The sequence below is a fragment of the Diaphorina citri genome, unplaced genomic scaffold (assembly GCF_000475195.1).
Source record: "Diaphorina citri unplaced genomic scaffold, Diaci psyllid genome assembly version 1.1 scaffold887, whole genome shotgun sequence".
Taxonomy (NCBI): domain Eukaryota; kingdom Metazoa; phylum Arthropoda; class Insecta; order Hemiptera; family Psyllidae; genus Diaphorina; species Diaphorina citri.
The window spans coordinates 52,853-71,078 of record NW_007378319.1 but is presented as its reverse complement, the minus strand read 5'-3'; the positions used below and the strand labels follow the sequence as shown (position 1 = coordinate 71,078).

The window sequence follows — 18,226 nt, the reverse complement described above, 5'->3', positions numbered from 1 at the left end:
CATTAACCGTTTCTTTATTTCTCAGTTTATTAACTGTTTTGTTATTTCTCAGTCTATGAACCGTTTCTTTATTTCTCAGTTTATTAACTGTTTTGTTATTTCTCAGTCTATGAACTGTTTCTTTATTTCTCAGTTTATTGACAATTTATTTACATCTGTTTCTTTATTTCTCAGTTCACTAACAATGTCTTTATTTCCGTGTCTTTATTCCTCAGTTCATTAACTGTTTCTTTATTTGTTTTTAGGTCGCGAAGATCTTCCGGAGCTGCTGGTAGTGGAACCCCACAGAACCGCAACCTAACTCCAGGAGGTAAGTTCCCTCCTTGTCTCTTTTTATTAGCTAAATCCCCTTTGGGGATGATCATTTAATCATTCCTAAACGAAAATCGCAACTTTGGGTCCGGGTTTCTTCTCTCTCTCTCCTGCTGGTAGTGGAACCCCACAGAACCGCAACCTAACTCCAGGAGGTAAGTTCCCTCCTTGTCTCTTTTTATTAGCTAAATCCCCTTTAGGGATGATCATTTAATCATTCCTAAACGAAAATCGCAACTTTGGGTCGGGGTTTCTTCTCTCTCTCTTATCTGCATGGAAATTTTACAGGCGTATATTCCGTGTTAGTAGAAGCGTATAGGTATTCTGTACTTTTTCCTGACAAAACTTGGCTTGTGTGCTCTTGTACCTATGTGTTCAAACTTGTGTCTTGTAGCAGTTGTAGCTTCGAATAGAAATACAATTCAATTTTCATTTTCAATGAAGTTTGGCAATACAAAGCTCTTTGGCAGAGGCAACACCAACCTCTTATTTCTGCGTTCCTCCGAATTTTATAAAAGAAACTTTAGGGTTTTCCTTTTTCTTCTTTTTATTTTCGTGACATGAAAGTGTTCCTCTCTTCTCCTCCTCCTCTTTCTGCTTTCTCCTCCTCTCTCCTCTAACCTGTCTCGATAGATTACATAGTCCTAGACAGAATCTTCTCTTTCTCTTTCCCTCTCCTCCTCTTTCTACTCTCTCCTTCGTCGTTTTCTCCTAATCTGTCTCGATAGATTACCTAGAGAGAATCCTTAATACTCGCCAAAGTCTAAACAGTTTGACATAGAATTTATATATTTTTACAATTTACGATTTGCGGAAATGAAAAATAATAAGATGAGAACTCGATTGGAGACTTTTATTGTGTAGGTGTTATAACCCTGACCTTACTCTTACCTCAGTAGATAATGTACTTTACTATCGTACCTTGGTATTTATTACCTTACTCGTAATACCTATAGATTAGGTATGTACCTACCTAATGATTTATTAGATGTCTATTGTCTGTTATGAAAATAATGTTTCCAAGTAAACCTAACTCGGTTGTAATCGGGTTTTACTTTTACAAATTTCCTAGGAATCCATAAAGTTCCCCAAGGATCCTACACAAGCAGATATTAGTTACCTTGTGTTCTCTAGCCTCCATCTTCCCACAAGACTTTGAAAAGATTTTCTCAAAGTTGCTTTACCGACTTGAAGTCTCTAAAAGCAAGAGCTCTTATCCGTTTGCAATGTGGTTGTGAAAATCCCCGATACCAAAAGAAGATTAAATATCACAAGATATCTTTTTAGAAAGCTTAAAAAGTTGAAGGAAAAATATGATTTGAAAAAAGCTTTGAACAGAAAGTTATAAAAGAAATGTGATAGGTTTTCCCTGAACATCTTTTTAGCTTAAGGTAGGTAGGTACCTAACGTCAGAATAAAAAGACGGAGGAGGGGGTCCAGAAAATGTTAATTTCTAACAAGATTTATAGATTTTTTTTTTCCTTAATGAAAAAAAGAAGGAAAGTTCAATATCCGTTTGCAATGTGGTTGTGAAAATCCCCGATACTAAGAGAAGATTAAATATCACAAGATATCTTTTTAGAAAGCTTAAAAAGTTAAAGGAAAAATATGATTTGAAAAAAGCTTTGAACAGAAAGTTATAAAAGCAATGTGATCTAGGTTTTCCCTGAACATCTTTTTAGTTTAAGGTAGGTAGGTAGGTACCTAACGTCAGAATAAAAGACGGAGGAGCGGGTCCAGAAAATACTAATTTCTAACAAGATTATTTATAGATTTTTTTCCCCTTAATGAAAAAAAGAAGGAAAGTTCATCGTTGTGGAAAATTAAACGTGACTTTGTTTTGTATTCTAACCTTCTTGTTTTCTCTTACGAGGCGAACAGATATTCAAATTTAAAACAATGTTTGTTTAAAATGTAGGCAGTTTGCCAATCAAACAAAAATGAGATGAGATAAGAGAATGAAATAAAGTTACAATGGGATTATTCTGTATCTTATGCTGCTGGGAGGCTTAACATAAACTTATCTACAGCTCTAGGTGTGAGGTAAAACATGTATTGCAGTCTCTTGGGCCAAGTTTTAGATGCTGTTATAGTCGAGTTAGGTCTGATTAATCCAATTACCAATTACATCCCCCAAAGGCAAAACCATAAGACTGTGGCTTCCCTAGTAACATTAAAGTGATTAAAATTAAAACAGTTATAGCTTGGTGAGCATATTACGTATTGCTCCTTTTCTCTTTCTTCTACTTCTCCTGTCCCTCCATTTTCTTCTCTTTCTCATCTCTCTCACCTTCCTTCTTCTTCTTCCTCCCCTTTTCTCTCCTCCTTCGCGTCCTTGTCTCTTCATTTCTAGCCCTTCATTTCATTTCCTTCTTTCCCTTCTCTCCATTTCCTCCTATTCTTCCTCCTTTTCCTCGTCCTCCTCCTCCTCTATTCTCTTCCTCCTCTTCCTCCTCCTCCTCCTCTTCCTCCTTGTCATCCGGTGTGATTTGAGTTCACTGGAGCGGCAATTCCAAGTTCACCATCAAATTTGTAGGTATAATGCTCATCGTACACCACTCAAGTGTAAAGATTTACCGTATTGTTTCACTGACAACGAGAAGAGAAACCCCTTCTTTCTCTGAATTATCTGACAGGAAGAAGAAACTGTTTTTTTCCTCTTAATTTTTTTCGGCATTTTCTGTTCCCCGTGTATTTCTTATGGGGGGATTAAAAAATGTCAATATCTCGGGAACGGTTTGGAATTTCGGGATTTTCCGATTTTTCCCAGTACCTACAAAAAATAAGGGATCCAATGGTGAAAACCGCATCTTCCTAGCACGTCTAGAAGTGGGTTAGAATTAGTATGAGTGAGTCAGTTACACAAGGGGCTGTATATATTTAGGATTATGCTAACCCATGTTATGTTGCTGAAAGAGACGGAAATCTTTGTATTGACTTCACACTGAGACCATCATCCATCCTGCCACTTTTGTCCTGTCCACCGTTGCGTTGAGTTTCAAACTAGCCAGATAGTTTTGGATTTCGGAATCACTAATCATGATTCGAAAAGTAACGAGCAGAGTACCTGCCAAAAATCTTGTAACCCAATTTATCAGTGACAGTCGTCTTACCATCAACAATATGGTCCATATTGAAGACTACTTATGGCAAAGTATTCTTGTGTTTTCCATGGTGACATTTATGTTATTGTGTCAATTGGTTTGATAGATATTCATTGAACCTCGTCATGAAATATGTATGACATGCCTCATTAGGAGAACGCAAGCTCCTTTCAGATAGTTTGCGGCGTTATTTACAGGCCCAATAGAAAATTTATTAGGTACATACCCAACAGTACCGAGAACATAATTTATAAACTATCCCCAACAGCAGAAAATACTCGTAATTTTATCCTTCACAGAGTGATGTGACTTATGGACATGACTCTCTAAAACAACACCTAAACTTTTAGGAGGAGACGTCAACAAATTCATGGGTAGGTATTATATCCAGCACAAAGTCTACATAAGTACCCAAAGAAACAAGAAGGAGGAGAAAAACGACTTGTACGTACAAACGTACATATTGTTTAAACGTTGCTTCATAGTATGGTTACATGTTAGCTTCCAGATAATATGTTCACAGAGGAGGAGAAAAACGACTTGTACGTACAAACGTACATATTGTTTAAACGTTGCTTCATAGTATGGTTACATGTTAGCTTCCAGATAATTTGTTCACAGGTACAGGGTACACAGGTATGCTCATTGCTCATGTACCAATTGATGAGCAAACTTGTATACGTGACATGTAGAACACGAAAAACTTTTGTTTCCAAACAAAATCTATCGGGAAAGTAAACAGCTTTGAAGTCCAATCAATCATTTTTGTGGAAAAATCCCCCCATAGTAGAACGAGATTGGACTACGAGTAAATAATATAGTGCCAAATGAAATAGACAAATGCATATAAAATATTGTTTAAAGCTTACATACAAAATTTCATTTAGAAAAAAATTGAACTTAAAAAGTTATTAACTTACTAAGTCAAAAAGAACGTCACTCACTTAGAAAAAAAAAATTCAAAATTTAAAACCAATATTGGCGTAGTTCACTGTAACTACAGGAGAAGATAGGTAGTTCATTTCATTCTGCCACTAAAGTTTCAGTCGTCCACATCTTAAACTCTATTGAGTCTATTGTTAATACTCACTACGTTCATGCACGCAATTCGTACAATATTCTCATACGCTGATTTTCTGCAAAAGAAATTATTCCAGTGTTCCCATAAACTGATTTCCATTCTGCCACTAAAGTTTCAGTCGTCCACATCTTAAACTCTATTGAGTCTATTGTTAACACTCACTACGTTCATGCACGCAATTCGTACAATATTCCAGTGTTCTCACACGCTGATTTTCTGCAAAAGAAATTATTCCAGTGTTCCCATAAACTGATTTCCTGAAATTAGACACGCGAACAGAATTGGTTGTGCTTCATTAGCTGAGTTCCAAATAGTTATCTATATGAAGAACGTATTCCAATGATAAGATAGGGTGGAGGGAGAAAATTTGCATACAAATGACGTTCTTGCTGGCGTTCATTAACTTTTTTGGAAAAAAAGAAAATTATGGAAAACACCGAGGAAAATCTCTTGGTATTTATAAATGGGTATTTGGGGCAGGTTATAAGGTATAGGAGGGGTGAACAAGGGACTTTTTTATACTATCAAATTTTTGAATGCAATATAGAGTGAGAGAGAGAGAGGGGGAGAGAGAGAGAGAGGGAGAGAGAGAGGAAGGGAGGGAGCGAGGGAGGGAGCGAGAGAGCTTACATTTTTAGTGGATGTGCCAAAAGTACCAATATCATTAGATATAGCTAATTAGTTACTGCTACAGTATGCCTGATTTTATATTGAATACTCGTATACAGAATGTTGACTATCTCTACGAGACACATCCCTCTTATAATTTTGTATCCTTCAACAGGAACACACTATTAATATGGCATGTGCCCGGCTTGAAACAGGCTTGTAGTCTATGTATTGAAAACGGTGAAAATGACATCTCCACTAATTTTGTCATGAGTGAATAAGAAGACATCATTCTGATGGCACTTTTACTTTTCGTATTTATTATTTTTTTTTTATTATTTTTCTATTTCTCAAAGCAACCTTCGTTTGTTTTCTTCCCCTCTAACTCAATCACCTTCATTAAAGTGTTGTATTCATATATAGTATTAGACTGCTTTTAATTACCTACCTGTATGACGTATACGAAACTGTTTTAAAATAAAGGGATTGCTTCTGTGTCTTGACGAACTAAATAAAGCATAGTAGGTACTCTATATTCAGGGCTCGTGAGTTCCAGTCTAGCCAGATAGTTTCGGAATCACCAACCATGATTTGAAAAGTAACGAGCAGAGTACCTACCATAAATCTTGTAACCAATTTATCAGTGACAGTCTTACCATCAACAATGATATAACCAGCTTTTTCCATCCCTTTAACATGGTCCATACCGAAGACTACCTACTTATGGCAAAGTATTCTTGTGTTTTCAATGGTGACATTTATGGTATTGTGTCAATTGGTTTGATAAATATTCATTGAACCTCGCCATGAAATATTTATGACATGCCTCATTAGGAGAACTCAAGCTCTGTCTCATTACACATTTCCCCCAATTTTCCTGTTCCCCAATTGAAGATAAGTAGAAAGTTGGAAAGTCATCCAGATAATTATGCTAACCCATGTTATGTTGCTGAAAGAGACTGAAAGCTTAGACTTCACACTGACACCATCATCCGTCCTGCCACTTTTGTTCTGTCCACCGTTGCGTTGAGTTCCAGTCTAGCCAGATAGTTTCGGAATCACTAATCATGATTCGAAAAGTAACGAGCAGAGTACCTGCCATAAATCTTGTAACCCAATTTATCAGTGACAGTCTTACCATCAACAATGATATAACCAGCTCTTTCCATCCCTTTAACATGGTCCATATTGAAGACTACTTATGGCAAAGTATTCTTGTGTTTTCTATGTGTGACATTTATGTAGGGATTGTGTCAATTGGTTTGATAGATATTCATTGAACTTCGTCATGAAATATGTATGACATGCCTCATTAGAAGAACGCAAGCTCTGTCTCATTATACATTTTCCCCAATTTTCCTATTCTCCAATTGAAGATAAGTAGAAAAAGTCATCTTTCCTGTGATATATTACTATGGCATCATTAGTAGGGTGTGTACCTTCAGTGTCTTAATCAGTAGTCATATCAATGATCGGAAACATGATCTACTGACGCGACGTTTTTCCACGTTTTTAAAGTTGGCCCGCTCCCGAACACGCTTAAATGAACGAGTCTACAGTTCAGTTCCTCAGGCCGGGCACTCACTATCAGGCAGACCTGAGAGGTGAACTTGTTCAGGCGTATCTGTCTGGTCTACCTGATAGTGAGTGGCCGGCCTTAAGGATTCACTACACATACCTAACTTTTTCCCTTAAGGTAAGACTGAGTATGTAAAAGGCCCTGTGCGATTTTCTACTACAAAATGAAGTGTCCACAGTTGTAATAATTGAATTGATTTTTTTGATCTACTGACGCGACGTTTTTCCACGTTTTTAAAGTTGGCCCGCTCCCGAACACGCTTAAATGAACGAGTCTACAGTTCAGTTCCTTAGGCCGGGCACTCACTATCAGGCAGACCTGAGAGGTGAACCTGTTCAGGCGTATCTGTCTGGTCTACCTGATAGTGAGTGGCCAGCCTTAAGGATTCACTACACATACCTAACTTTTTCCCTTAAGGTAAGACTGAGTATGTAAAAGGCCCTGTGCAATTTTCTACTCCAAAATGAAGTGTCTACAGTTGTAATAATTGAATTGATTTTATTTCTGTTTCAGTCATGGAGAAGATCTCATTGTCACACCTTTCGCCCAAATTCTGGCTAGTTTGCGTAGTGTCCGCAACAACTTCCTTAGTCTTACCAATGTCCCCACCGCAAAGTAAGTAAATTATAGCATATAACCTTATAATAACCAGAAGAAGAAAATGAAAATACTATACATCATAAATCATAATATACGTATAACCATACAATTTCAAATACGAGTACAGATTGCCAATTTGCGTAGTGTCCGCAACAACTTCCTTAGTCTTACCAATGTCCCCACCGCAAAGTAAGTAAATTATAGCATAGAACCTTATAATAACCAGAAGAAGAAAATGAAAATACTATACATCATAAATCATAATACACGTATAACCATACAATTTCAAATACAGATTGCTAAACTCAATAATAAACTGATGGGGTTTATAAAAATCATTTTTTACCAAGCATTAGACTTTGCGTAGTGTCCGCAACAACTTCCTTAGTCTTACCAATGTCCCCACCGCAAAGTAAGTAAATTATAGCATAGAACCTTATAATAACTAGAAGAAGAAAATAAAAATACTATTAAGTCTATAAATCACAATATACCGTATAACCATACAATTTCAAATACAGATTGTTAACTCAATAATAAACTGATGGGGTTTAAAAATCATTTTTTACCAAGCTGATTGTATTATCCAATTTACGAGTAAAACGTTCACAAAATTAGTTCCTTCCTTTGTCTTTTTCATTCCCTAGTCAATATGAATGTTTTTAAAAGTTTTCCCATAATTTAATCGAGGGACTTGGAGCCTGGACGTAGCTTTAACGAAACAGCTTCACGATGGAAAAGTTCCCATTTGCTCCAGATTTTTTTTTTTTTTTTTTTTTTTTTTTTTTTTTTTTTTTTTTTTACCAAGCATTAGACGCTGATTGTATTATCCAATTTACGAGTAAAACGTTCACAAAATTACTTCCTTCCTTTGTCTTTTTCATTCCCCAGTCAACATGAATGTTTTTAAAAGTTTTCCCATAATTTAATCGAGGGACTTGGAGCCTGAACGTATAGCTTTAACGAAACAGCTTCACGATGGAAAAGTCCAGAATGTACTCCCCCACGATTTACCCCCCTCTACAAGTCAGCAGAATCCCCTTTCCTTTGTCTTTTTCATTCCCTAGTCAATATGAATGTTTTTAAAAGTTTTCCCATAATTTAATCGAGGGACTTGGAGCCTGGACGTATAGCTTTAACGAAACAGCTTCACGATGGAAAAGTTCCCATTTGCTCCAGAATGTACTCCCCCACGATTTATCCCCCTCTACAAGTCAGCATAATCCCCCAAAACGTTCACAAAATTAGTTCCTTCCTTTGTCTTTTTCATTCCCTAGTCAATATGAATGTTTTTAAAAGTTTTCCCATAATTTAATCAAGGGACTTGGAGCCTGGACGTAGCTTTAACGAAACAGCTTCACGATGGAAAAGTTCCCATTGCTCCAGAATGTACTCCCCCACGATTTACCCCCCTCTACAAGTCAGCATAATCCCCTCTTATTTCATTTGATTAAATTCAGAGGAAATATTATTTTTCGATCCTTTTTAGAGGAAATGAAGGGAAAATATTATTTTTCTTTCTATTGGAAATTAAGTGGAAATTTTCCATGAAGTCATTTACAAAGATGGTGGTCAGGAAATTGGCCTGCAATTTGAAATTCTTATGTAGGTACTCTAGGTAGTAGGTATTTTTGAGCTTTTTTTCCCCATTAGGCGCTTTAACCCTTTTACAAAGATGGTGGTCAGGAAATTGGCCTGCAATTTGAAATTCTTATGTAGGTACTCTAGGTAGTAGGTATTTTTGAGCTTTTTTTTCCCCCATTAGGCGCTTTAACCGCTTTGAACTCCTAATTAGGGAACTGTTTTGAGAATTACCTTTTCTGAAGTGTTGCGCCATTTATTTTCCTCAGATATCTCTTTTCCAAAGAATTTCTAGGTGTGAGGTAAAACATGTATTGCAGTCTCTTGGGCCAAGTTTTAGATGCTGTTATAGTCGAGTTAGGTCTGATTAATCCAATTACTAATTACATCTCCCAAAGGCAAAATCATAAGACTGTGGCTTCCCTAGTAACATTAAAGTGATTAAAATTAAAACAGTTATAGCTTGGTGAACATATTACATGTAGGTATGTATTTACATAATAATTATGCTAACCCATGTTATGTTGCTGAAAGAGACTGAAAGCTTAGACTTCACACTGACACCATCATCCGTCCTGCCACTTTTGTCCTGTCCACCGTTGCGTTGAGTTCCAGTCTAGCCAGATAGTTTCGGAATCACCAACCATGATTTGAAAAGTAACGAGCAGAGTACCTACCATAAATCTTGTAACCCAATTTATCAGTGACAATCTTACCATCAACAATGATATAACCAGCTTTTTCCATCCCTTTAACATGGTCCATATTGAAGAATACTTATGGCAAAGTATTCTCGTGTTTTCTATGTGTGACATTTATGTAGGGATTGTGTCAATTGGTTTGATAGTATTGCTCCTTTTCTCTTTCTTCTACTTCTCCTGTCCCTCCATTTTCTTCTCTTTCTCATCTCTCTCACCTTCCTTCTTCTTCTTCCCCTTTTCTCTCCTCCTTCTTCGCGTCTTGTCTCTTCATTCCTAGCCCTTCATTTCATTTCCTTCTTTCCCTTCTCTCCATTTCCTCCTATTCTTCCTCCTCTTCGTCCTCTTCCTCCTTCTTAATTCTCTTCCTCCTCTTCCTCCTCCTCCTCCTCTTCCTCCTTGTCATCCGGTGTGATTTGAGTTCACTGGAGCGGCAATTCCAAGTTCACCATCAAATTTGTAGGTATAATGCTCATCGTACACCACTCAAGTGTAAAGATTTACCGTATTATTTCACTGACAACAAGAAGAAACCCCTTCGTTCTCTGAATTATCTGACAGGAAGAAGAAACTGTTTTTTCCTCTTTTTTTTTCGGCATTTTCTTTGATTTAAGGATTTTTTTCGTCTCAAATTTGATATATCCTATACGTTTTCTGAAAATATACACCTGGATAGGTACTCGTAGGTATTTTCTGAAATTTGTTAGAAATAATTAGGATTAGGTTAGTACAATGAAAATTAGGTTATAAATAATAATTGTAATGAAAAATGAAAGTTAAGGTTATTTCATTTCTAACTAAATAATACCCACTTTTGTGTTCAATAAAACCGAGGTATTTTTTTCCTCTTTTTTTTTTTTTTTTTTTTTTTTTTTGGCATTTTCTTTGATTTAAGGATTTTTTCGTCTCAAATTTGATATATCCTATACGTTTTCTGAAAATATACACTTGGATAGGTACTCGTAGGTATTTTCTGAAATTTGTTAGAAATAATTAGGATTAGGTTAGTAGGTACAATGAAAATTAGGTTATAAATAATAATTGTAATGAAGAATGAAAGTTAAGGTTATTTCATTTCTAACTAAATAATACCCACTTTTGTGTTCAATAAAACCGAAGTCCCTTTTCACTTACTTTCACAACAAAAGCACTCCCTCTCCAAAATTCAATAAATAGAACTTGTGTAGATACCTGCGTATTAGAATGTGGAGTGTTGATTTAATTAAAAAATCTGCGGGGAAAAAAACTGAAAATGAAGGAAAAAACGATTGCAAAATTTAAATTTTTGTAAGTAGAGGGTGCTTGGAGAGCTTAAAAAATGAATTAAAAAAAATAGGTAGGTACGTACCTACCTACTGGGAAAAATAAGTAGGTTAGGTACTTCCATCGGAAGCTTATTTCTTTATCTCGTACGAATTTAATTTATTCTGGATTTTGCTTGGATGGGGTGACGTGTGAGGAAAATTGCATGAAAGGATGTAGGTAAGGTATAGGTATGTAATAATTGTGAGGGAGGATGAGTTTGTGTGTCCCGCGGGTGATAGGTAAATACATAGCTAGGTACTTCTTAGCTTAGATACTTGCATATATCTCGTACGAATTTAATTTATTCTGGATTTTGCTTGGATGGGGTGACGTGTGAGGAAAATTGCATGAAAGGATGTAGGTAAGGTATAGTATGTAATAATTGTGAGGGAGGATGAGTTTGTGTGTCCCGCGATACTTGCATATAAGTTGTATTTCCATTTTATGCGAAAGAGCTTTTTTTCCACCTCAAAAAGAAGTAAAATTAATCCCATAATTTAATGCTATGGAACGGAAGCTTGTTGTAGACACAAAGTTTTTTTTTCTATTTTAAATGATAATAAAAAAAAAATTGTGTTTAACAGCCTACAATGAGGGCATTTACCCTCAGCCTCTCTGTAAATTATTAAACATTAACCCTGTCTGATGGTCTGCTGCCTCAAAAAGAAGTAAAATTAATCCCATAATTTAATGCTATGGAACGGAAGCTTGTTGTAGACACAAAGTTTTTTTTTTTATTTTAAATGATAATAAAAACAAAGAATATTGTGTTTAACGGCCTACAATGAGGGCATTTACCCTCAGCCTCTCTGTAAATTATTAAACATTAACCCTGTCTGGTCTGCTGTTCCAGATGATGCGTACCTGAAACTATCAATAGAAACTATGGAGGAGTTGGACTGGTGCTTGGATCAGCTGGAAACGATCCAGACTCATCGCTCTGTGTCCGACATGGCCTCACTAAAGGTAAGTCAGCATAATCAGCACTCTCACTAAAGATCAGCTGGAAACGATCCAGACTCATCGCTCTGTGTCCGACATGGCCTCACTAAAGGTAAGTCAGCATAATCAGCACTCTCACTAAAGGGAAGTCAGCATAACTAGCACGCTCACTGAGAAAAAGCAGGGTATCGGAAGCTTAATCCAGTGACTGACTGGTGTTCGAAACTCTGAAATACAAGGCAATTCAGCAAAATCAGAACTCTCACTGAGAAATAAACAGGGGATCGGAACCTTAATAGAATGACTGGGTTCCGAACTCTACTATATGAGAGGAAGCTTGACACTTTAATATAGCGTTCCAACATCTTAAATCAGGGAAATTAGGTGTATTGTGGGGGGTTCTCTTCTTATATCATTTATAAACAAGGTACCTACGTATTGGGTTCTAGAATTCTAGATACTTTTAGAATGACTGGGTTCCGAACTCTACTATATGAGAGGAAGCTTGACACTTTAATATAGCGTTCCAACATCTTAAATCAGGGAAATTAGTTATATTGTGGGGGGTTCTCTTTTTATATCATTTATAAACAAGGTACCTAGGTATTGGGTTCTAGAATTCTAGATACTTTCTTTCTATTGTTTGTTTCGAGAAGTCCTCCCCCCTTTTCTGCAATGACGAAAAAACCTCCTTATTTTACAAAGTGAGTGTAAAATTTAGAGAACAAATACATAGAACATGTAGGTCGTAGGTAGCTATACATACCATTCTACTCGAAGTTTTGCTTTAAATTAGCAAAATACTAGCACGCTCACTGAGAAAAAGCAGGGTATCGGAAGCTTAATCCAGTGACTGACTGGGGTTCGAAACTCTGAAATACAAGGCAATTTCAGCAAAATCAGAACTCTCACTGAGAAATAAACAGGGGATCGGAACCCTATTCCAGTGCTGACTGGGGTTCGAACTCTACTATATGAGAGGAAGCTTGACACTTTAATATAGCGTTCCAACATCTTACATCAGGGAAATTAGTTATATTGTGGGGGGTTCTCTTCTTATATCATTTATAAACAAGGTACCTAGGTATTGGGTTCTAGAATTCTAGATATTTTCTTTCTATTGTTTGTTTCGAGAAGCCCTCCCTCCTTTTCTGCAATGACGAAAAAACCTCCTTATTTTACAAAGTGAGTGTAAAATTTAAAGAACAAATACATCGAACATGTAGATCGTAGGTAGCTATACATACCATTCTACTCGAAGTTTTGCTTTAAATTAGCAAAACTTCTACGGTAACCAAACAAACCTCCTTACTTACTGTGTAGGTACTGTATACCCACTGTGTACCTTAAGTATTGAAATATTATGTTGATGTTGGTAAACTATGGCTTTGAACTTTTGAAGTGTTTCCTCTGCCTCGATATAAAACGCTTTCGTGGTTTTTGAGAAGCTTATAACACCCCTAATTCAGAAAGTTCGAAGCAGGAACAAGGTTTTGAATTGAAATCTATGTATGTACTATGTAGTGAAATAAAAGGTAGGCGGGTAGGTAGGTACCAGAAAGTTCGAAGCAGGAACAAGGTTTTGAATTGAAATCTATGTATGTACTATGTAGTGAAATAAAAGGTAGGCGGGTAGGTAGGTACTTATAATAGTTTTTTCTAAAAAATCTGAAGAGCGCATTTAGAGACTGTGCCGTTGAGCAGCTAGAATCTAAAAACGAATTATAGGTACCTACCTACTTGAAAATGAAAATAATCTCACATAATTCTAAAGCTCGTTTTTCTGTCTTGTCAGTCAGGGATATTCGCGTAATAGCTACGCGACAGTCAAAGATTGAGTCCTTGTAGAATGTGCAGAGAAAAGAGAAACATTGTGTTATGGGGAATAGAGCTAAGCTGAAAATGTCAAAGCACAAGTTAATTAATTAAGGAGGAAGCTACTCGATTCAATTGCTCTTAATGGACACAATAACAACAACATTTAGCAGAACATGTTAGCTTCTGATAGTCTGTGTAGTCTGAGATCCTATTTAAGTCTATTAACTCCAGCCAGATCAAGCTTGTGCTGCTGACAAAAGACTGATCGCTTTGTCAATGTGTAACCAAAATAACCCACTCATCCAAATATAGGTAATTGAGAACCATTAAAAGAAGAAATAAAATCCCGAGCCCAACAAGTTAGCTCAAAATAATCCAGGGTCCTAACTGCAGGGAAAGGGGAGGGGGAGATACGAGTAGAGCCCGAAAATAAACTCTGCCTTTACCGGCAAAGGGAGAGTTACAGTAACAGTTATAATATACTTGCTAGTAACAGTTATGGTTGCTCTTCCGGCATACACAGTTATAATATTTCCTTCTAGGACAAATTAGTTCCCTCCCAAATTATAATAATTTCCAGTGTCTCATTATAACGGATTTGGCTTCAAGCGACGGATTTTCCCTTGGTTTCAAAGTTGTGGTAAGAGTTTTGACAGAAAACAGCCTTGTCATGAGAAGAGGGAAATGGGAGGTAGACACTGGCTACTAATATACTGTAGGTATTTCTTCAACTAAAATAGCGGGCCCCCCCTTAGGCATAATCCTGGTTACGCCCATGGAAAACAGCCTTGTCATGAGAAGAGGGAAATGGGAGGGAGATGGAGGAGGGGAGGTCCATGAAATATGATCTTGTTTTCTACTGACTTTGTAAAGCTTCCTTCCTTCTTCTCTTCCTCCTTTTCTCTTCATATTTACATCCTCCCCTCATCTTCGCCTTCTCTTCCCCTTCTCCCTCCTCCTTACTTGTCTCTTTCGCTTTGGATGATAAACTACAAAGTGTGGGTGTAAATGGGAGGGAGATGGAGGAGGGGAGGTCCATGAAATATGATCTTGTTTTCTACTGACTTTGTAAAGCTTCCTTCCTTCTTCTCTTCCTCCTTTTCTCTTCATATTTACATCCTCCCCTCATCTTCGCCTTCTCTTCCCCTTCTCCCTCCTCCTACTTACTTGTCTCTTTCGCTTTGGATGATAAACTACAAAGTGTGGGTGTTTTTTTCCCCAAGTTACTTGTTTTGCTTTTGTGATCCATCTATCTTCTCCTATTACCGGTATTAAAATTCTGGTAATATCGATGTTATCTTTTTTTTTGTAGGTGACATGATGTTGTTAATTTTGTAGACAAGTATTGATGACAATCTTTTTATTCTTTCTAGTTTATATGAAGGCTTCCAAGTGTGTGGGAAACTCTTTGAATTGAATTGAAATTAACTTTATTTAAACACAGAACAAGTTACTTGTTTTGCTTTTGTGATCCATCTATCTTCTCCTATTACCGGTATTAAAATTCTGGTAATATCGATGTTATCTTTTTTTTGTAGGTGACATGATGTTGTTAATTTTGTAGACAAGTATTGATGACAATCTTTTTATTCTTTCTAGTATATATGAAGACTTCCAAGTGTGTGGGAAACTCTTTGAATTGAATTAAAATGAACTTTATTTAAACACAGAATAATGGGTTACAATCATTTTTATACACTTTTTTTCCTTTGGATTCAGATGTGGAAAATGTCTTTTATCCCAGCAATAAGGGACTTTAGCAGTGTCACCTGATTTTAGACCTCAATAAATTTTAGATTTTCCGGAATATGGATTTAGGGAACAGGTCAACGGGCCCATTCTCATCAATTTCCTCTATCACAATTTTCTCCAAACAGTACCTACAACACAGACAAACGAGCAAACTGACCTATTAAATCCACATTACCCTTCTAGAGAGGGAGAGAGAGGGAGAGGGAGAGAGAGGAAGAGGGAGAGAGAGGGAGAGGGGGAGAGAGAGGGAGAGGGGGGGAGGGAGAGAGAGAGAAGGAGAGAGAATTTAAGTTCAAAGGAAAGGAATAAAGAGGGGGAAGAGAAAAAGAAGAAGACAATATTAAAAGAATAAATATAAATGGGTAGGTAAGAAAAGGAGAAATAAATGGTAAAAAAAAAAAAAAAAAAAAAAAAGAGGACCCTTAAAAAGGGAAAAATTAAAAAAAAAAAAATGAAAAGGCGATAATTGGACACCCTGTATACATTTTAATGAGCTATTGTGCACTCGACTCATTTAATAAAACAAAAAAATAATAAGTAATAAAAAAGTAACAATAAAAAAACATGAAATACTTTTTTACCTAATCACTTTTATATCGACGCACCACCGTGCTTATTATCAAACCAAAATCAGTCGTGTGTCGTACTTGGAAGCTAGGGGGAACATAGTTTTCCTTTCCCTCTTCTGTTCCTTCCTAACAATCTTTTTTTTTTTTTTTTAAGAGGTTTGACAGAGGGAACTGTAACTGCTATGGTCTTATCGTCCCGAAATCGAAGAGAGAAGGAAGACAGGATAGGAGAAAGCCAGCTTTTCCGAGAACGAACATTATCCCATCAGGATAAAATCCGCCCCGGGTGGGAATCGAACCCACGGCCTAGCGCTTACAAGGCAGACGCACTATCAACTAAGCTAACTAGGCTGGCAGACTTTCTGTTTGTATCCCTGAGAGGCCAATATTTTTTCCGTTTGTGAAATCAACTAGAATCGAACTAGACGTCTACGTTTCTATTGAAAAAGTACAAAATCCCTGTGCAGCTGAATGAAAAGTCTCCCTCTTCATCTTTGTCCTGAAGGAGAAAATGTTTCCCGCCTAGCGCTTACAAGGCAGACGCACTACCAACTAAGCTAACTAGGCTGGCAGACTTTCTGTTTGTATCCCTGAGAGGCCAATATTTTTTCCGTTTGTAAAATCTACTAAAATCGAACTAGACGTCTACGTTTCTATTGAAAAAGTACAAAATCCCTGTGCAGCTGAATGAAAAGTCTCCGTCTTCATCTTTGTCCTGAAGGAGAAAATGTTTCCCTTTTTTTCGTTCACGTTTTCCTTCCCACACATCTTTAAAGTGTCGAGCAGAAAATGTTTCCCTTTTTTTCGTTCACGTTTTCCTTCCCACACATCTTTAAGTGTCGAGCAGAGCATTAAGTGTCAAAGCAATGTTTTCTGAATAGAAAAAGGTCTTGGAAAGTTGCAGACTCTTTTCACTGATAAAAAGTAGTCTAGAGGTATTTTGAGATGAAGCTACAAATTCAAAAGCTATGTACAAAATGGCTTTTTTCAATCCATATACATTAGGTACACAAATATGTAGGTATATGTATAGCTAATCCAAGGGTTTGTGTAGGTACTTTCAATCCATGTACATAGGTACACAAATATGTAGGCATATGTATAGCTAATCCAAGTGTTTGTGTAGGTACTTTTTCACTGATAAAAAGTAGTCTAGAGGTATTTTGAGATGAAGCTACAAATTCAAAAGCTATGTACAAAATGGCTTTTTTCAATCCATGTACATAGGTACACAAATATGTAGGCATATGTATAGCTAATCCAAGTGTTTGTGTAGGTACTAATAAATAAATAAATAAATACATAAAGAAATGAACTAAAATGAGAAAAATACACCTGATTTTTTGCTCAACAGTGTAGTAAAGAATAAATACAAAGACCCCTTTCTCTGAAACAAAGGGATTATGTCAGGGATTGTAAATTTTATTGAAAGACATCTCTAAAAGTTTAGTTTATATTTCGCATTTTTCCAGAAGAATTTCGTTCTTCTTCTCTCTACCTTCACTCCCCCAAGCTCTATTTCGTTTCCATTTCTCTTCTTTTTATTTTGCCTGATGTCTATTTTGAGATGAAGCTACAAATTCAAAAGCGATGTACAAAATGGCTTTTTTCAATCCATATACATTAGGTACACAAATATGTAGGTATATATGTATAGCTAATCCAAGTGTTTGTGTAGGTACTAATAAATACACAAAGAAATGAAATAAAATGAGAAAAATACACCTGATTTTTTGCTCAACAGTGTAGTAAAGAATACAAAGACCCCTTTCTCAGAAACAAAGGGATTATGTCAGGGATTGTAAATTTTATTGAAAGACATCTCTAAAAGTTTAGTTTATATTTCGCGTTTTTCCAGAAGAATTTCGTTCTTCATCTCTCCCTTCACTCCGCCAAGCTCTATTTCGTTTCCATTTCTCTTCTTTTTATTTTGCCTGATGTCTAACTCGTTCCTCCGCTTTGGCAGGCCTGGCTGTCATGGATCAATTCCTACGAACCTAAATATCAGAAAACGTCAGTCTAAGCTTGTAGGTGTAGGAATGATTTACAGGGGAATTTGTTTACCTATTTTACTCGTATAAGAGCTAGTTTGAACTCAAACGTATTAGAGGTATGTTTATGAGTAAATTTTTCAGTATTGGATACATAAAGAAATGAACTAAAATGAGAAAAATACACCTGATTTTTTGCTCAACAGTGTAGTAAAGAATAAATACAAAGACCCCTTTCTCAGAAACAAAGGGATTATGTCAGGGATTGTAAATTTTATTGAAAGA

The 18,226-nt window shown here is 36.4% G+C and overlaps 1 protein-coding gene across 1 annotated transcript in view; it reads left to right on the top strand.

Annotated features, from left to right (window-relative positions):
• Positions 1 to 428: 428 nt before the first annotated feature.
• Positions 429 to 18,226, top strand: part of LOC103512813 (cAMP-specific 3',5'-cyclic phosphodiesterase) — a 33,937-nt gene continuing 16,139 nt past the window's right edge. The window contains exons 1-2 of the mRNA XM_026826193.1: positions 429 to 467; positions 11,723 to 11,835. Coding sequence (XP_026681994.1) covers positions 11,755 to 11,835 — 81 coding nt within the window. The 5' untranslated portion in view covers positions 429 to 467; positions 11,723 to 11,754. The remainder of the gene's footprint in view (positions 468 to 11,722; positions 11,836 to 18,226) is intronic.